Source organism: Triticum urartu, chromosome 3A (assembly GCF_056163025.1).
Source record: "Triticum urartu cultivar PI428250 chromosome 3A, HENAU_Tu73, whole genome shotgun sequence".
In the NCBI taxonomy this organism is placed as follows: Eukaryota; Viridiplantae; Streptophyta; class Magnoliopsida; order Poales; family Poaceae; genus Triticum; species Triticum urartu.
This window is the reverse complement of record NC_141875.1, coordinates 38512219-38532966: the sequence shown is the minus strand read 5'-3', so window position 1 is coordinate 38532966 and position 20748 is coordinate 38512219. Positions and strand designations below refer to the sequence as shown.

General features: G+C 46.1%; 2 protein-coding genes and 1 pseudogene across 2 annotated transcripts; 2 read left to right on the top strand and 1 right to left on the bottom strand.

Annotated features, from left to right (window-relative positions):
- The first annotated feature begins 835 nt into the window (after nucleotides 1-835).
- On the top strand, nucleotides 836-1580 carry LOC125547819 (germin-like protein 11-1). The gene has a single exon (XM_048711583.2). It carries the CDS (start codon nucleotides 839-841, stop codon nucleotides 1505-1507), a length of 669 nt encoding a protein of 222 aa, XP_048567540.1. The 5' UTR covers nucleotides 836-838; the 3' UTR covers nucleotides 1508-1580.
- Nucleotides 1581-13881: 12301 nt separating this feature from the next.
- LOC147978279 (uncharacterized) lies at nucleotides 13882-16744 on the top strand (annotated as a pseudogene).
- Nucleotides 16745-18378: 1634 nt separating this feature from the next.
- LOC147978278 (uncharacterized) lies at nucleotides 18379-20272 on the bottom strand. Its single transcript, XM_087516556.1, has 3 exons — nucleotides 19858-20272; nucleotides 19428-19577; nucleotides 18379-19166 (listed from the first exon to the last, which is right to left on the bottom strand). The coding sequence occupies exons 1-3, from the start codon at nucleotides 19930-19932 to the stop codon at nucleotides 18582-18584; spliced, it is 810 nt and encodes a 269-aa protein (XP_087372682.1). The 5' UTR covers nucleotides 19933-20272; the 3' UTR covers nucleotides 18379-18581.
- Nucleotides 20273-20748: the final 476 nt, after the last annotated feature.

Below are 20748 nucleotides of genomic sequence, written 5' to 3'. Positions count from 1 at the left end.
TGCGCCGCCGCCCGGCGTTGGCGGCTCAAGGACAGGCACGGGCAGGTCAAGCACCGGTGTGGGCGGCTCAAGGACAAGCACGTCCGGATCTAGTTCCGGTACATGCACGCCAAGGTCCTCCTGCCGCGGCTCAGGTTCATCGACACGAGTGTCCGGCTTGTCTTCGAGGGTGAGATTCTCATACATCGAGCCCACTGCGTCCAAGCTCTCGTGGGATCATTGTGAGGTTGAAGAGGAGGACGCCCGTGTTCAACAATTTCAGTAAGATTTGTGTGTTCAGCGAGTTCAGTTATCTTTAGTTCGGTCAGCGCAAAGAAACTAATTCCAGGGGTTCCATGCGAAAAAGGCAGCATGCGTGTCACCCTCAAACGTTGTACGTCGCTGACAATGGACCCGTGCATGTCACGCAGTGCCGGATACGCACGAGCCCGAACGGAGTGACCGTATTTGCACCAAATGACAAGTTTGATGACCAAAAGACCGTATTTTAAAAGATCTAGCACCAAAGTGCACATCCGACGCAAGTTTAGTGACTACCAATGATATTATCTCTTTTCAGAATCAGCGTAATGTTTTTTCTAGATTTGCAGCCTCGGGTAGCCTGGAGATGAAACAAATGGCGACCTAGGGCCATCGTTAGAATCTAAAAGCTTCATAGTAACACCTTCACCCTTTTGCCACAATTCAGAGATTGTTACCTTGGCCACAATCCGAAGCAAATTCTGTAGTGAACTCCAAGAAATCTGATACAGGTTGCACAGACTTGGCTTTGGTTTCACTCCTTTTCCATCACATTATTTAAACCCATGATTCTCTACTCCCTCTCTGTGTCCAAGAGATGAAGCTCCTCACCGTCATGTTTTCCTACCTCCTCCTCCTTGGCCTCTATACACCACCAAGCCTGTCAGACAGTCCACCTCTTCAAGATATGTGCCCTATGGCGCCTCAGGGTGAAAGGAAGCTGTTCATGAACGGCTACCTCTGCAAGCACCCTAGCACCATACTGGCTTCTGATTTCAAGACTTTGCTTCTCAACCATGCCAGGAAACTAGACAACGTGGTCCGGTCATCGGCGAACATCGTCACCGCTGCCGAGTTCCCTGGCCTCAACACCCTTGGCATGTCCATGGCACGGACCGACATCGACCCGTATGGGCTAGTGCTTCCCCACTCTCACCCAAGGGCGTCTGAGATGATGTTTGTCCATGATGGCAGGGTGCTGGCTGGTTTCTTTGACACAACCGGCAAGCTGTTTCAGAAGAGACTATGTAAGGGGGATGTGTTCATCTTTCCCCGTGGTTTGGTTCATTTCATCATGAACTATGGTTTCCGTCTTGCAACGACGTTCTCGGTGCTTAACAGTCAGAACCCTGGTGTAGTTGGCATCACCCATGCAATGTTCGCGCCAGATTCAGATGTAGTTGAGGGGCTGGTGGCCAGAATGATGAAGTTCAGAGAGATGGAAATCTCCGACAACAAGACTACTGATTTTCCATGGACTTCCTGATTAGTTATGTAACTAATCAAGATAGTGGATCTAATTATTATGAAATTTACCCGCAGATGATGATTTCCACGTTTCAATCTTGTCATGTATTTGGACAGAATCTCAGTCTAGTAATGTTCTATACTCAATGATGTAAATACCATGTGATGTAGCTGATTAATATCTGTAGGAAACTAGGAATTATATAAAGATCAGAATCGCGACGCATAGATTGGGACCATAGCCTTCTATCTGTTTACCTTACAGGTTGGTTGTTTAGCCTGAACCCTGTCATGATAATAATAATGATCCTGGACGCTATGCATTATCTCTCCATGGTGTTGTTTCTATCTCATTAGTGTCGCACAAGCACAACCAAAATTTGCAACCTTATGTAAGCTGTGACATGAGATTTTTGTCAAGCGACAGCAAGCCAGTCTCTTTGGTTCAGCATCACCAAGGTTGGCATCCTCTGGACTGTATGTATTGTAGCATTGCTTTTCCTTTTGCTTTACTCAGTGGAATTCTATACCGTTCTTTTAGTATTGTTATCTTTTGCTCCTTGCAGTTGAGGAGGTCCCTTTCTTTTCCCTGCCTTCTTTTGAAAGTGAAGCTTATTTTTATATATATATGAATCAAACTTTCAGCAAATCTGAATCTATTGAACATTTATTTTTTAACTGTGTCGTTGCGATAGAACTATGGAGAGTGATTTTTGATATATCCAATAAGCACGCTGGAATGTCCATTGATGACATGCTAGCTTGGTGGTTGAATAACAAAAATCACCCAACGGACTGTTTGCTACATTCTGTTGTCCTTTGGACTCTATGGAAATATCGTAATGACATATGTTTCAATCATGTCCCCTGGCTTGGGATGAAGGTTCTGTGGAGGAAAACTGCTTATACACTAGGCAGTTGGATGGTTCGATGCTCTGGCCCTGTCAAAGAAAGGGTGACGCACTTGGTGAGAAAGCTGGAGCAGGAAGCGCGAGCCCCCCCCCCCCCCCCCACCCCCCTCCCCTCCTGATGTGGCCAGACCCTGGCTAGGCCTTCCGCAGTGCTCGGGGGTGCTGCACGAACCGTGACGCTGACCGAGATCTGGGGTGGTCCATCGAGTTATCTTGGCCCACTCCTTCGTCGTGGCTCCCGTTTCCCTTTCTTTGCTGGTTGGTAGTACCTCTGAGACTAGCTTTTTTCTCTTTTAGTAGTTAAGTTTTTGGCGTTCTGCCTGTTGAGGCTTGGACAACTCTATTTGCTGGGGCAGTGTGTGTGCTGTATATCCCTCCCGCGTGCTTGTAACAGAGATGCTGGTTGTTCTAGGGTTTCATTTGGTAATACAAATGGAGCCGGTGCAAGAGCCCTTTTCCTCTAAAAAAAATTCATATAGGTATATACCTATGATGCCACTTACAGATTTGTGCAAGGATTATCCTGCCAATCAACTAGCTACTCGTGCATAGGATTCTGAGCACTCGGCAGCGAGGTGAACAGGTTGAGCTTACCGAGGTCTGAAGAATAATCCAGAGGGAACGAATGGCTACTCAACTGCGCCCTGAATTCACACCAGTGGCATTGTAAGCAGCATAACTTCTATCTGACTAGATTTGCAAAAATGTTGCGAAATCTGATGTCATATACCCTGATAATAGGGAGCATTACATGGTCACAGCAGTAGCAGAGATGGTTCAGTCAGACCTGACACCCTCTAGGCATTGTTGGTCTTTCTGTGAGCAGGAGAGTTATTCATGTCTGGCTTCTCATACAATATGCTAGCTGTGTTATGTGACTTGTGTCTCAGTCATACATCTTACCTCATACTTCCTCCGTCGGGAATTACTTGTCACTCAAACGGATGTATCTAGACAAGCGACGAGTAATTCCGGACGGAGGGAGTACATCTTAAAGGCTGAAATTTAAATGTCATATACAATACGCTTTCCTAAGCACAACAGTACTTGTGTAATAAAAACACACTGAATTTTTTTCCTGCCACAATCTAGATATATCTTGTCAGGATTATCAGTTCACCTAGGACCTCATACATCCCAGGGTAGAGGTGCAACCGAGGAGCTCACATTCACAGTAATAGCAAAATCAACTGGATTTTTAACAACAAAGTTGTGCTCTATGTTGGTCTCTGGATTCTTGGTTCCTTCCAAGACTTTGACAACCTCAGACATTTGAGGCATTCTTGTCTTGCAATCAATCTGTGTACTCCACATTGCCATCTTTATCATCTGAATTACCTCTCGCTCATGTGTTTGAATGTTGTTACTATTCTTTGTCAATCAAATCTACCAACCGATCAGTCTTAACGTTTTCTCCCGACATGGTAATAAGATGCAGGCTCTTTTCAGAACGGTAAGTGTCGAGATTCTTTTTTCCGCTGATGATTTCGATGACCACAACCCTCCATTCTGACAGAGGAGCACTATTGTCATGTCGACGATATATCCACTTGTCCAAGGATCCGTTTGGCATATACTCATAAACCAAGAGCCTATGGGTTTTCTCTGCACAGAAACCAATCAGCCTGACCAGATTTATATGATGGATGCTGTTGATTGTCTGAACCTATGTCAAAAATTCTCCTTTTCCCTGACCTGCTCGATGCCTCGATCCAAACGTTTTACTGCAATTGTTTGCTCACCAAGCTGTCCCTTGAAAACAGACCCAAATCCTCCTTCCCCTAGCTTGTCTCTTGAAAACAGACCCAAATCCTCCTTCCACAGGGATGTATTGTAGCCAAAAATTGTGTGAGAGATGGACTTGCTTTCTACAGATTCTTTTGATGTCGTGAATATTATGATCTGTAGCCAAAAACTGTGTGACTGCCAGAAACTGTGTGTTAGAACAGTGGAATCTGTTCGACTTGCACACCCGTCCGTCCAATGTTGTTTATTGTGATAGCTTTCATTGTAACATTTGCCGCTAGACTACTAGCTCTGTTCGTTCCTGATACACTCTTTGCTGCCACAGGCACATCTGGATGGTCACAGCTGCCAGCTGGATGCTTGGACGCCTTGTTGACTGGCCTATCGAAAAGTCAGGAATTTTCTTGAAACCTTTTGACATCATATTGGGTACAAGATGTATCTGCCATGGAAGATAATATTTCAAATTCAGCGATGTGTTGATCGAATTCAGATTTGAAACATGGTATATTGCATTGAAGTTTGATGTTGTGAATATATTTTACAGATTCTTTTTATGTGAATTTCTGATAACACGGTATGATGATTCCTCCTTCGTGATCGTACAGGCCTGTTCAACCCTTCAAGTGTATATGGTCAATCATGTTTTTGTGAATTTCTGTCACTGTATATTGTACCATCATGTTCAACCCCTTGAGTAGCATTTTGTAAATATTTTGCAACATTATGTCCCAAGACACGAGAACTATGGATTATATCAAGTATTTGCCCTCATATGCACTGCTATACGTCCAGACCACGTGGCCTGGACCTTTTGTGCCCTCCAACACAATCCATCAAACATCCGCAGATAGATCTGCATGTCAAATTCACGGCTGGAGCTAGTAGTTTGCGGACATCCCGACCTCCGCCAGGTAGGCGTCCAACTGCCAGGTCCTACCATAGTTCTCCCTGTGCGATTCAGCTCAAAAACCATCTTCGTGCATTCATGCCGCCTTGCTGCTTAGGTGACTATACAGCGTGAATGGCGGTCAGACGGATGTGACCGCACGGGAGGGTGCTGACGCTTCAATGCTCACGCGACCACTGAGAAGCCTACTCCGGCCGCTACGCCGCATCAAATCAGCATCAATCGGGCCTACATCGCTCTGCTGCCCAAAGGGAGCGGTGTGCCATCCCCTGCCTCCTTCCGCCCCGTCTCGTTCCAAAACGGCGATATCAAGATCTTGTGCCGTGGGCTTACCTCGCGTCTTCAGCGGCAAATTCCTTTCCTGATCGACGAAGATCAGTCCGGCTTTGTGCGGGGGCGGAGCATCTCCGAAAACTTCATCTATGCCACGGAGATGGTGCAGTGCTGCCATCGTCGCCGGGCTCCTACGATGGTCCTCAAGCTTGACTTCGCCAAGGCGTTCGACTCCATCAACTGGGCAAGCTTGCGCGCTGTTATGGAGGCCAGGGGGTTCCCGTCGCTCTGGTGCGACTGGATGGATGCCCTGTTCCACTCCTCGAGCTCGGCGGTCCTGTTGAACGGGGTGCCAGGGCGGTGGTTCCGGGTGCGCTGCGGCCTCAGGCAGGGGGACCCCATCTCCCCCTACCTCTTCCTCATCGTCGCCGACGTGCTCCAACGGCTGATCCGCCAGGATGATGTGCTTCGCCACCCTCTCCTTCCGAGTGCGCCTGCGGTGGTGCTGCAGTACGCCGATGACACGTTGATCATCGCGCGGGCGGACGAGGACGGCGCGGCCCGTCTCCGGCAAATTCTCGACCAGTTCGCCGCCACCACGGGGCTGACTATCAACTTCACCAAAAGCACCCTGGTGCCGGTGCATGTGGAGGGGGAGGCTCTGGCGTGCGTGGTGGCCGCTCTGGGCTGCGCCACGGGGTCGTTCCCGCAGAAGTACCTCGGCCTCCCTCTCTCATGGGAGAAACTGCGATTCGCGGATTTCCTTCCGCTGATTGCGAAGGTGGACAGATATCTCGCCGGCTGGGCGGCTCGCCTTCTCTCCCCTTCGGGGCGACTGGTGCTCATTGACGCCGTCCTGGACGCGCTCCCTACATATGCCATGGCTGCGTTGCTGCTGCCGCCTGCCGTGGTGCGCGCATTGGACGGGTTGCGCCGCGCCTTCCTATGGAACGTCGCCGAACGAGCCTCGGGCGCCCAATGCCTTGTTGCTTTGGAGCGCGTTTGCCGGGCGAAGAGCGAAGGCGGGCTGGGAATACGCGACCTGGCAACTCAAAACTTATGCCTGTTCCTCAAGATGCTACATCGCCTTCACACGACCCCCGGCTCTAGGTGGGCAGCCTGGATATGGGGCGGGGCTGGTGGACGCTCCCTCCTTGCTCGCGGCGAACTGGCCCTTGGTGAGCACCGGGCCGCGGTCGTGAAACTGCTACCTCTCTACCGCGCCATCTCCGTTGTCGACGTCGGGGACGGGAACACATGCTCCTTCTGGTGGGATCGCTGGCTGCCTTGCGGGGCTGTCGTGGTGGCGTACCCGGCCCTCTTCTCCCACGCCCTGGACTCAGAGGCGACGGTCGGGCAGGTGCGTGCACGCGGGCTCGCCCACTGCCTGGTGCCTCGGCTGACAAGGGTGGGTGAGCGCGAGCTCGCAGTGGTTGCGGCGCTCCTGGCTGCGCTGCCTGCAAGGGCCGGGGGGGATGAGAGGCATCTCCTGCACGCCGCTGCGCCCAAAGGCGCCCTGTCGTCCAGCTCCGCGTACAGGCTGCCGCGGTTTGGCGGGGTGACCGCGGGCTTCGCGTCCATGATCTGGGAGGCATGTGCGCCCTCGCCGGTGAAGTTTTTCTGCTGGCTGCTGGTGCAACGACGAGTCCACACGAGGGACGTCCTGCTCCGAAAGCACATTGTTGATGCTGATGATGCCGGCTGTCCACTCTGCTCTGCTGCTCTGGAAACTGCTGACCACATGCTCTTCTCCTACCCGTTCGCGGGGGCGTTCTGGAGGCATGTTCGGGTCATCGTCGATGGTGCTACGGTCTGCAAGCTCGGCGTCCTTGTTGCTGCGGTGGCGGCAAGCGTTGAGTCGGAGGTCAAGTTCGCCATGCTGTGCTGCTGGCAGCTTTGGAAACACCGGAATGCGGTTGTTTTCCAGCGCTTGCCGCCGTTCCTTGCTCGCCTGCTCTGCTGCTGTAGGGAGGGTGCGTGCGTTCTCGGCATTGCCTACGTGATGTTCTCCTCGCCCCTCATGTAAAGTTGGTGTTTGTAACTATCTGGGAGTTTTAGCCCACAATGATCAATATATTCAGGTGGGGGATCCTCTCCCCCCCTTGAAAATTCAAAAAAAAAATCGGCATCAGTCTGCCTGCCCCGGCTATTTAAGCAGGGAGGCACCGCTGGCCAACCCCATCCCCGTCTCTTCTCTCCTATACACACACTGTCGCTGATCCACTCATCTACTCTTCTCTCCGCACACCGTCACCGAGCAATGGGCAAGTCCAAGTCTGGCGGCAGCGGCTGGTTCTCGGTGTCCACCACTGGAGTTGGAGGGAGCTCTGGATCGTGGCGCCGCCGCCCGTGGTCTTCAGGGCCGCTGTCCTTCACCGCCTCGTCGGTGAAGGAGGAGGTGCTGCTCTCCTCCTCCTCCGACGACCTGCGGCAGTCACCACCCCTCCCTCGCCGAGGCGCCGCAGACCAACGAGGAGTTCCACGCCATGATGTAACGATGACGCCGACGATGATGACAGTCATGTGTACAAGGTCATCGTCCGGCACCTCTCGTAGTTTAGTTTAGTTTGATTTTTCGTTTGGTTTAGTTGAACTTTGTTAAATTTCATCCTTTAGATTATACCATATTTCAGAATGTAATAAATATTGTCCAGTTTGTATGAATTATGTTTGTTTTTGTCCAATTTCGATTTGAAATGTTACGGACAATTGATGCATGCAATTGGTTGTACGGCTCTTTTATCGATGTTTGTGGACGCGTCTGCGGACATTTGGTGTGTCCGAGTTGATGCATGCCCTTAGAGATGCCCTTAGTGAGGGAACAAGTGTTGAATGATGTACATGCTGACCAACAGCATGAAGACAAATATATTGAATATGCAATATAGCTATAAGTTTGTCTATCTAGCAAAGGTACGGTAACTAAGTTTAAGTTGTTACACTTGGGAAAATCTGCCGGTTCTGGCTGCATGGCACGAGAGCAACAAAGCATATATAGTACATGTTAGGTTGCTCACCGATGAAGCTCCATGCTTCCTCCTGTGGGGTGCGTTGCCTCTTATTGAATTGCAATGCCACACAATGTGGTAGGTGTCACTCGATGCATATGAGGGTGGCACCTAATCCACCAAATATTTTTGTCCCTCGTACACATAGCATTCAGTCGAAAATCCCTAACTATCCAATATGGCGTCCAGTGAACCTGCATAAGAGTTGGTTCCATGTTTCGACGCCTTCCGGGAAAGTGGTTATAAAAAAAGTTACAAAATGCTATACTTGGTTGTATTTGAGATTGTCCATCTCATTGATGAAGCTCTTGTACAAGGCCTCTTGCTTGCCTCCGAACATTTGGACTCTGTCCCAAGCGAAAGCCGGAGTGGGTAGTCAAAAAATTGGCTTCTTCTTCCTCAAGGCCTTCCAAAGGCCACCTGGCGTCTATTTTTTCAGGAGCGTCCAACCGGCAACCGCTCCCACATCTATACCGAGAGGTCCCAAGTACATCCGCCCATAGCGGGTTTGTCGCTGGTTTTCATACACGCCTCATCGAGCTGCCAACAAGAACCAGTTCATCATTAGCTTCGAACAATTCCTAAAAACATAAATACGTCCATAAAGAATTATTGCAGTAACTTGTTACCTGACAGTACAAGTAGGCGAGACCAGCGAACCCCAGCTGTACTTCTGGTCATAGTCGACCAGGAAGTTAAGATACATCCAGGACGCAACGTCACCATAGCAGTCTACAAAAAGTACCTGGGATAGGAGATACCACAGGTACGCCCGCGCGTATTGCTCCACCGTCTCGTTGTCCACACCTTGTGGGCATCCCGACCTGTTCTCACGGAGCCACTTGAAAGGGACACCGGATGTCCGGTTGTCCATCTTCCCCCTGGCGGTAAGAGAGGGGGAGCAATCACCAATGAGACCGGTAACCCTCTCACGCCAGAACTTGTTGCACACTCGTCCAATGAGAGGCTCGTTGTGGAGCGGAAGACCAATAATCATCGCAAAGTCCTCCAGGGTGACTGTCATCTCCCCACAAGGAAAGTGGAAAATGTGTATCTCTGTCCGCCAACGATCCAGCGGGCTGTGAGAGCAGTATGGTTCATCACCGGTGGTACACACTTGAACTGCAGAACAAACGGTAGGAGGCTAGCTCTCTCGAAATAAGGCTCAAACCGCTCGTCGTATGCCAACTCGCATGTCTTGGTGTGACCCCTCATTCACACTATTGGCAGCATGTGTCATAATGGCACAAATATGTCAGAACCTTCAACTTTAAAAAATACAATAACATGAATACGATGATGCCAAAGCTTGTTTCCTGTCCATTCTCGATAAAACACCCACGATACCCTTTGTCGAAAGCAGGGTCAAGCCAAACATACGAACGACCACCGTCCGCAGCCTCACCCATCCTAACACAAATGACATATATAATGAATTATTTCACAACATCCATATTTGACAACATCATTCATACATATGAATTGGAATATATGCCCATATACATTGGAAATATTGGAAAAAAATTACAACCTATATGTATCAATTCACAACATATTATGCATAAATATCATATCCATATATCCATACATACACATACATCCATTCACCAAATTTCCATATATCTATACATATACAACAAAAAAACTTGTTCATCAATAGGTATCCATTCATCCACTAAATTCAATATGCATCTATCCATACACATTGAAAAACAATAACCAAATCCAACGTATCCACACAATTTGTTCATCCATAGAAAGGGAAATAATTAACTACTACAACATACACTAGTAGAAAAATGACCTAATCTGAGACACATTAGTCTTGGTTCAATTTTGGCCCGGTACTAATGGTACCATTAGTCCCGGTTCGAATGACTATGCATTAATGCCAGATCATGTTGAACCTTTAGTACCGGTTCGTGCCACGAACCGGTACTAAAGGGGTGGTGGCAGGCTGGCGTCAGGCCGGGGCCCCACGAGCCCCTTTAGTCCCGGTTCGTGGCACAAACCGGTACTAAAGGGCTAACCTTTAGTACCGGTTCGTGCCATGAACCGGGACTAAAGGGGTCTGACCTGTAGTTCGGGTTGGATACACAAACCGGGACTATAGGGCAATTTTCAAACTCTACCCCCCCCCCCCCCCCCGGTGTATCACCATTTCAGTTAAAAAACAAAAGAAAATGATAGAAAATTCAAAAAATAAAATTCTTCGAGATGTAGTTATATTACTACATCTACTAGTTAGGAAAATTAAAAAACTTAAATTTGGACATGTTTTGCAGAAAAAGTGCTATGAAAAAGTAAAACGGCTATAACTTTTGCATACGATGTCGGAAAAAAACGTATAATATATCAAAATGTTCAGCACAAAAATCCGCATCCGATTTTGACTGCCTATGGCCTGCTTGCAAATTTTTAGAATCCTCAAATTCTAAAAGGAAAAAAAGATATGCTCAAATTTCAGTTTTTTTGAATTTTGGTCAAACTGTGGTCAAACTACTTATTCAAGAAATATTAGTGTTACTAAATAATTATTCAAGAATATTAGTGTTACTAAATAATTATTTCAGTTTTTTGAATTTTGGTCAAATCTGGTCACACTATGGTCAAACTATGGTCAAACTACTTATTCAAGAAATATTAGTGTTAGTAAATAATTACTGTTTTTTAGAATAATAGTTTCAAACTCAAACGGTGAAACGTGTGACCTAATACTCAAGCTAAACTCCTGAGGGTTAATAGGATTGACAGCTTACATTTGTCATGAAAACAACTAATGCTCAAGCTAAACTCCTGAGGGTTAATAGGATTGACAGCTTACATTTGTCATGAAAACAACAAGTGCAGACTTGGAAAGTAGGGGGAATAGAACTCCGAAGTTAAGCGTGCTCAGGATGGGTGACCGGCCGGGAAGTTAGCTGATTTGGAATGAGTAATCCACACTTGAGCAGTTAAGAGGGGTGATTAGAGACTAAATCATCAAACAATTCAGAAAATTGAAAATAAAAAAACAATTTTTCCCAAAATTTTCAAAAAAAAACCTTTAGTACCGGTTGGTGTTACCAACCGGTACTAAAGGTCCCCATACCATGGCGCGAGCTCACGCCACATGGTGGGCCTTTAGTGGCGGTTCGTGCCAAACCAATACTAAAGGGGGGGGGGGCTTTAGTCTCCACTCTTTAGTGCCGGTTGCAGAACCGGCACTAAAGGCCCTTACGAACCGGTAATAAAGCTCCATTTTCTACTAGTGATATCCATAAAATCTACCCATACATTGATTCACACTCCTCTATTACTACTTTATATCTGTTCTAAACAAATTTAAAATAAAAAAATTCAAACAACTTGATGAACTAGGGTCCACCTAGTGCCAAATAATGCATCTAAACTATATGATTTGACAAAAACTATTTGGAGGGATTGAAAGGCCTACCTTCCTCTTTGTTTTAAATCCAAGTCCGGAAAAACGGTGCCCAAACGGAGGAGATCCAAGGGGGCAGTGGAGGGGGAGAGGGAGGAGTATCCTCTCTATTTCGGGACGAACAAACAAGATGAACTCGAGTGAATTGGTGGGTGAGTGACCCACAAGCCGTCGCGTCAGCCACTTAACTCTCGAAGGCTTACCAACATCGATCCTGGCGGTAGGGTATAATTGCCTACCGCTAGGGAGTTTGGCAGTAGGCACTCATCCACGTCAGCACGGCCTAATGACACCGTCTACGTTGACCAGCATCCTACCGCCAAGGTTCCTGGTAGCAGGCAGTTATACCCTACCGCCAAGGATGATGTCGGTAGGAAAAAGGTTAGATCATGAATGTTTTTGAAACCATGGTCAGATCATGCTAAAGGTTGTCAAAAGGGTCAAAAAAGTTATTTCAGCCGCTTCAGCAACATAGCGCTTGAGGATGGTGACACCACCGCTGCGCCCAATCATGAGGCAATACATGCACTTCCAGTGTATTTCTGTCAATCATGGACCCAAAGACTGAAACGAGATTTTTGGTGTATTAGTTTTGTGAATTGTTTTCCCTCATATGTTAACTAGTTCAGGGATTGGATAAAAATTCATGGTAAGCGTTTTTCATTCCACATATTCGAATGATAAAATCCAGCAGAAATCTGTAAGATCCGTATTTCTTTCGAGACAAAAAAATTAAGGCAGATTTACCCAGGACAACAAATCATCTCAAGGAACTTAGCCAACCCGAATCCACAGGTACATAATTGCATCACAGACAAATAACCTAGATCCATTAATACATAATCACATCACATAACATTAGCCCTAGAATCCATTAACATAGAATTGCATCGCTGAAGATAAAGCTCATACATCTTTTCTACCAGCAAAATTGTACAAGCGATAATTCAATAAAGGATTATTATACCTGCTGCTTTGGGTCTGGGATGGTCTCCGGAGCGGGCCATCGGGGCCTCTTGTTGGACCGTACTGAATCATCAGAGGATGAGTAAATGTCGTGCACCTTCTCCTTCCCGTTGCTCCCCTGCGTCGCCATCTTCCTCTACAACCCCAACCAAAATGTCAGTACTACTATCTAATACGTACTACCCAAACCAACCATTAAAGACAATACAGATTGTCAATCTGAGCAAAAAGCTTCCACGAGAATAGAGTAAATAGCATAAAACTACTAGTTTACAGGCTAGGGTTTCAAAAAACTACCACTTTTTAATTTTTCTCAAAAAGCTACCAGTCGCGCGGTTCGCTGTTTCAAAAAGCCCAAAACGCCCGTGACTAGCGATTGAACCGTTTTTCTGACCGCCCGGACCCACATGTCAGGCCACCTGGCCACGCGCGCTCACAGCGGGGCCGTTGACGGCCGTTAGCCCATGTGGTCCGGTCGGAACGAAAGGAGCTGGTCGGGCCGCACTCTCTCTCAGTCTCCCCCTCCTCTCCCCTCTCCCCCGATGTGACCTAGGTTGGCGATGGCGGCGGCGCAGCCAAATGCCGTCGACGGCGAGCTATTGAGCCAAGGCGTCACCGGCCAGGAGGGCGGTGGACATCCAGAGGTGGCCCCAGGGCGAGGTAGCTCGAGCTTCCCGGCGCAGCGGTTGTAGCAGCCATCACCGCCCGCGGCTGCGGTCAATCTGGCGTGCTCAGATCCGGCAATCCGCGCGGCTAGGGCAGTGGCGAAGTCCATCCACGCGGATCCAGAAGGCGGCCACACTTGGGCTTCATCCTTTGGTGGAGTGAGGTAAGAAATTTCTGGCACTTCATACCGTTAGTTCAAATTACAAATTTTTGGGTCCTTTAGTTCAGTTTAGAACTAGGGTTAGTAATTGTTTGTTCTTGGCATGGTACATTGTTTTATTGGTTAAGTCAGTTCAGAAGAAAGTGCATTTGGTTAGTTCATTTGGTCAGTGCATTCACTTTAATTAGAAGAAAGTTCAGTAATGTTCAGTACATTTGGTCATTGTTTAAAGTTCTAGTGAGTTAAAAATTAATTGTTTGTCAATTTAATCCTACAGCTTAGATGATGAGATTTTGGAAATGAGGCTACATTTTCAAGGAACAGATAACATGGAGAGAAAGTATTCAGTTTCTTTAGACATTAGTTATCTAACCATATTAGCATTGGCTGAGTTGGAGGGTTATGGAATGGATGGTTGTCTGACTTATGTAAAGGAAGAGGGAAAGGGCTTGGAGGGGGTGGAGGTCCTGGATAGTGAGGAGGCATTAGAGGACATGCTTGACTGGTTTGTTGATAAGAATATCCTGAACATCATTGTCAGAAAGCCTACTGATCCAAGCCCAGCAGATGTTAACATGGATCACATCATGCTTGAGGAGCAGATCCCCATTGATCATGTTGGTGAACCTGTTGTTTATAGTGTTTCCCAACAAGGTGTCCTGTATCCACTCCCTAATGCAACTTTGGCACCAGCAATCCCTGAGGAGCCCTATCTTAACACACAACAGAGTTGTAATTTCAACAAGGGGAAAAATGTTGTGGAAGAAGAAGAAGATGTAGAAGTAGAACATGATGAAGATGAAGATGAATATGAGATGGACAAATCCTCTTCAGATTTTGAGTTTTTTAGGGGTGATTACAAAGGTTAGAATATATCATACAAGGCTTGGTGTAGGGGTGAAGATGAGGCAGGCACGGGGACAAGCCATAAGACTAGGGGAGAGGAAGAACCTGCAGATCACTATTGTGGAGAAAACTCAGAAACTTCTAAGTTTTGGGAGGAAGACCAAATCCTTTCTGAACATGAAGAACCCTCAGTTGTACCAGAGAAAGGAGCAAAGAAGCTTAATCCTGTCAGAAATCCAGGCCCAACTAGCAAGTCACACAGTGAGCCTGAACACACCAAATTTGAAGATTGGGTGCCTGAACCTGATGAATACTGCTTTCCAGGTGATTTTGGTCTTAGTGATGAAGAAGAAGTTCCAAGGTTTCCTTCTGGTAGGAAGAGAAGGTTGAAGAAGAGGAAGGAGAGGAGGTGGTATGATCCATCAGTCCCTGATGCACATGAGCAGTTTTCATTGCATCTGTGCTTCCTAAATGTTGTGGAGTTCAGAGAAGCACTAAGAAATTTCCAAGTCAGGACACTTAGGAATTTTGAGTATCACAGAAATGAACCAACTAGGGGTATTGCTTGGTGCTCTAATAGAAAGCAAGGTTGTCAGTTTTATATAGTGGCCTCTAGAATAGCAAATGAGTCTACTTTCAGCATCAAGAAGATGAATTTGGATCACACCTTGGAGCAAATGGAGAGAGCACCAAAGTTACAGTAAACTGGGTTGCCAAGGTTTCTGAGGATACCATAAGATCATACCCCAGAGCTGGTGTTGAGACAATTATGTCATACACAAAGAAAACATTTGGTGTTCATGTGCCTAAAAGCTTGGCATATAGGGCAAGGAGGCAAGCAGTTGAAGTTGTGCAAGGAGATCACAGACTCCAATATCACAGACTAAGGGACTATCTACAGTGTGTGTTAGATACTAATCCAGGCAGTAGATGCATACTGACAACCAAAGAGGACCTAGAAAATCCAGCTCCTACCCCCAGGTTCCACTACATGTTCTACTGCCTTTTTGCATGCAAAGAGGGCTTTCTCAATGGATGCAGGCCATTTATAGGTACATGATCCTTACACATATATCTAAGATGGTTGCATTCATATTATTTACAACTAATGTGATCATATTTTCAGGTTTAGATGGTTGCTTCATCAAGCTCAGCACTGGACAGCAAATATTGGCAGCTACTGGCAGGGATGGGAACAACAACATCTTCCCCATTGCATTTGGTGTTGTTGACAAGGAAGACACAGACAGCTGGACATGGTTTCTCATACAGCTGAGAACTGTTATTGGAAGTGGGAACAAGTTTGGCAAGTACACAATTATGTCTGACAGGCAAAAGGTATGTGCTCCAGTACTCATGACAACCACACTTTAAACTTACCATCGTACTTATCCATCATTCTAAGCCATCATTAATTCATAATTAACAGGGATTGTTGAATGCAATCAATGATGTATTCCCTGACTCCCCACAGAGGTTCTGTCTTAGACATATATATGCCAACTTTCAATCTGCTGGTTTTAGAGGGGAGGAACTCAAGAAACACTTAGATCAGGCTGCCTATTCCTTCACTAAGAGTGGTCATGAAAAAGGGATGGAAATTTGAAGAAAGAAAGTTTTGAAGCTTGGCAGTGGTTGTCACAGATACCAGACCATACATGGGAAAGATATAAAATGGATACTGTTTGCAAAACTGACCTGGTTGTTAACAACCTCAGTGAAGTCTTCAACAGAATGATATTGGATGTTAGGAACAAGCCAATCAGGACTATGCTGGAGGGCATAAGAACAAAGTTGATGATCAAGTTTCAGAAAACCGGAGAGAAAACAAAGTCATGTAGATGGGAGATCACACCAACCTACTCAGAAATTTTAGAAGAAGGCAAGAAGTGGGCTAAGTATTGTGATGCATACATGGCAGGTCCAGGCATCTGGCAGGTGACTAGTAGCTCTGAGAACACATATTGTGTTAACTTGAACAACCATACATGTGACTGTAGGAGGTGGGACATGACTGCTGTGCCTTGCAGTCATTCCATTGCTGCAATGCAGAAAGTGAAGCTACATCCTGAAGACATTGTCAATGACTTCTTCAAAAAGCCCATGTACTATGAAACATACAAGCATATAATTTTCCCAGTTCCAGGACCTGACCACTGGCCTCATACACCTAGACATGACATATCTCCACCAGTGTTCAAAGAAAAGAAGGGAAAAAGCAAACTGCCAGGAGGAAAGGTGTATTTGAGGTGCCAGCAAAAAATGATACCTCAAGAATTGGTACTGTCACATGTAGCAACTGCAAGAAGCAAGGGCATAGGTTCAGCAACTGTGGTGACCCTTTGAAGCCTAAGTTTCAGATGAGGATGAACAAGCACCAGGTCATTTGAGGCCATGTATAATTTCATTGTCTCTTTTCATTGTTCATTTTCTTACAATGTTTCTTAATTGTATAGGAAAATAGAGAAAATTACTCTCAAGCTAGTTCTTCTATGGCTACAAATGCTCAGAGGCCTCCAAGAGTACCTGCTGCTACTGCACCTGAAGCAAGACCAGCCACAGCAAGAGCTACACCTTCTGCACCTTCACCAGCTCCAGTTGCTACTTCTAGGGCAAGAAAAAGGGCTGCTTCAACTATTCCAGCAGCTACAGCACAAGCACAACCAGCTAAGAGGAGCAGGACTAACACTTCTTCTCCTGCTAAGAACACCAGATCATCTACATCTTCTCCAGCAAAGAACACCAGATCTTCAAGTGCCTAGAGAAGAACTTTCATTGCACCAAGGCAATCAAATTCAACTGTTGTCCAGGAGGGGTCAAAGAGGATTAGGAAGCCAAGTGGGAGGCTGAAAGACTATTTTTATGCAAGTGGTAACTAGCTCTTGGATTTGGGTAACTTGAGTTCATTTGGCATGGTTCTGTTTGTTGAACTACCATGGTTTGTAACTTGAGCACTTGGATGGATTTGGGTCTACTATGGTCTGTAATAACTACTATGGTCTGTAATAACTACTATGGTTTGTAACTTTATTTTGTTTCAGAGATATTCAGTCAGTTGAACTACCATGGTTTGAAATAACTACTATGCAGTATGTTCATTCAGACAAAGATTCCTGTTTTGATTCAATCAGTACATTTCAGTGAGTGTATCTTCTGTCAGTGAATTCAGTCAGTACATTTCAGTGAGTGTATCTTCTGTCAGTGAATTCAGTCAGTACATTTCATTGAGAGTAGCATAAATTCATTGAGAGTAGCATCAATACATAGATACACTGGTTCAGAGTAGTATCAAACACCAATTATTACATATAATAGAGTAGATCTTACATAGTACACCAACATAGAAAGATAGATAGATAGGTATATAGATGAGATTGACATATCAGTCATAGCGCTCGAAGAAACGGACCCACTTGGCCCTAGTTGCTGGATGAGGAGCCATGACTGCCCTCATCCTTGCCCACCTAATGATCTCCATGAATGACCTTCCCCTGGCACCAGTGAAAACCAGCTCCAGTTCTTCATCATTGCACTTCTCCAGTACCTTGTCGGAGAGTCGGCGGTTGAACTCCTCTTGCTGCTCATCCTGGGCCGCCTCTAGTGCCCTCTGCTTGCGCCTCCTCCTCCTTTGTACTGCTGCTGCTGTCCTAACCTCCACAGCCTCCCCCTCCTCCTCTGTGACATCTCCCATGTCAGGATCCATCTGTAGGGTTTCTTTTGGGTGGCGGCTGGTGGAGTGACTGGGAAATGGTGGGGGTGGGGAGGGGTTTATATTGATAGATGGATGGGGTTGGGTTTAGTAGGCCTAGGGTTGCATTTGGTCAGAGAATAGTGGGCCACTAAGCCCAATTACCCACAGAAATAATATATGTAGGCTAACAAATAACATCTAAAAGATAGAAGATCAAGTTGAACACTTAATAGCATACAAGATCCATTTCCACAACTTAGTAGCATAAGAGATCCATTTTCCACTACTTAATAGCATAGGAGATCCATTACAACACTTAATAGCATAGGTGATCCATTACAACTTAACAACATAGTAAATAAGGTTCTTACATTAGGTTAAACTTCACATTCCCCCAAAATGTGCACCCATAATCACTTGCAGTCATGCTAGGCCACATCCTTATATAAAGGCCTTTGGATGTACTTACTTCACCAACATATCAAAGCCACTTCAAGACTCAAGGATGGCCTTGATTTGCTCTAACTTCTCCTTGCTGCCATACCCTTCTTTTAGTAGCTCAGCAACAACAAGCTCAAGCTTTGCCTTCTCCTTCTTAAGAACATCTCTGTCCACTTGAACATCCTTCATAGCCTTCCCGGTGTTCTTGATGATATCAGCTTGGCTCTGCAAAATGCACCTCTGCTCTTTTGCAAGTTTGAGCTTTTCCATCTGCACCTCCAACATAGCTTTCTCCTCTAGCTCCTTCTTCTTCTTCTCAAGTTCTTCCTCCTCCACTTGTTTCTGGTGCACCTTCTTGTCCACCCTACCATCCTGCCAATCAAACATCTTGGATACATCATCAACAAGCTTGGTGTACTCAATGCAAAGCTTGTCATTTTCAGTCCTAAGCTTGGCCAACTCCCTTTCATGTTCACTCTTAAGCCTGGCCAACTCCTTCTCAAACTTCTCCTTGTCCTGTACCCTTCCAAAGTTCTGCTCATGGAACATCTCGCATAGCTTGCACAAACATCTCTGAAGAACAGTTGGCCAAGGCCCATCAACCCAATCTACAACACCACAATTCACACCATTTTCCTGCATTTATAAATGTGATAAGTTATTACAAATGGACTATGAGCTTATTTTAGTTCCATGATTAACTTGTATAGACTTGATAATTTCTAACAATGAATAACATAAATGAGATATGATAAGTTATTACAATGCCATGATTTAGTTTCCAAAGTAACAAAAATACAAGCAGAAAAATGTTTATTGGCATCATATCAAACAAAGTGCTGCATCATATCAATCATCAGTGACCATACATAGCAGAAAAGTTTATTGGCATCTAACCTGGACTGGGTATCCATAGAAATGCCTTCCTGTTAAAGGCCCTTCAAAAGCAACACGCTTAATAGGCCTCATTTGATGCAGAATGCACTTGGGATGAGCAAGCTCAAGTTGGCCACAGAAAAGGGGCTCCACAGTGGTGTCTGGTTCATCCTGCAACCAAAATAACAGCAAACACTAGTTTCAATCTGCACTCAACCCCAGAATATACTTGCACGCTTCATTAAACATGAACACTAAAAAAATCCCCACCTCAGCATGAACCCTAACACTGTACTGAGATGAACCCTAGCTTACATCAATCCTACAATCAAACCCTAGCCTCACTATTGAACAAGAATCCTACAACAACAACACCACACTTAGCAAGATCCATGGCGGTAGCCTAGGCCTACTAGCACCTAACCCTAACCCTAGGTGGCAAAGAACTTACCATAAGTCCCATGTCCATGCTGACGACCTCGCACTCCTCCTCTGAGCTAGTTTCCTCGTCGTTCCAGGAAGGCATGGCGGCAAGGAGGTCAACGGCGACCCACCTCAAAGACGGCGAGCGGCGGCGAGCTCGTACTGGAGCAGGGGAGTGAGAGCAGGGGAGTGAGCGAGCAGGGAGAGAGTGAGCGAGCAGGTGTGCCCGATCGACCGAGGGGGTTTATTTACCCCAGTTCCGACCGGGCCAGTCGGCTAACGGCCGTTAACGGCCGCGCCGTGAGCGCACTTGGCCAGGTGGCCTGACATGTGGGTCCGGCGGTCAGAAAAATGGTTCAATCGCTAGACACGGGCGTTTTATGCTTTTTGAAACAGCGAACCGCACGACTGATAGCTTTCTGAGAAAAATTAAAAAGTGGTAGTTTTTTGGAACCCTAGCCTGTAAACTAGTAGTTTTATGCTATTTACTCACGAGAACAAGAAAGAGAACAACTCGAGCAGAGGAGAGGAGGGCTGACGAGAATCTGGGAATGTCTGGTAGGGAACTTACTGCCTAGCACCTCCTTTTAAAAGTCCCAAAAGACTCGTGTTTCTATCCTTGCCTCTTGGAATTCATGCTTCACCGCCAGCTAGATACATTTTCTTCTAAATTTGTTCTCATCCGTGTTTCTTTTTTGCATATAGATTAGCACAAATCTTGTAAAACACACATGCGTTAGGATTACATTTATGGTAGATTTTAATTTCTTGGCTGGAATTATCAATGGCTAGCTACCTCCACAAAATAGCCCGATCCATGACTTGGACTGTAATAACAAGTTGGCTATATATGGTAGAAGTATTCATTACTTAGAAGTATACGTTCTTTAGATAATTGGATACATGTACCTAGTAAAGA

Coding starts and splice junctions, on each gene's coding strand:
- LOC125547819 (XM_048711583.2), top strand. CDS start 839: ATGAAGCTCCTCACCGTCATGTTTTCCTACCTCCTCCTCCTTGGCCTC.
- LOC147978278 (XM_087516556.1), bottom strand. CDS start 19,932: ATGCCTTCCTGGAACGACGAGGAAACTAGCTCAGAGGAGGAGTGCGAG. Junction 19,578..19,857: donor GCATGGACATGGGACTTATG/GTAAGTTCTTTG, acceptor TTTTGGTTGCAG/GATGAACCAGACACCACTGT. Junction 19,167..19,427: donor TCTATGGATACCCAGTCCAG/GTTAGATGCCAA, acceptor TTATAAATGCAG/GAAAATGGTGTGAATTGTGG.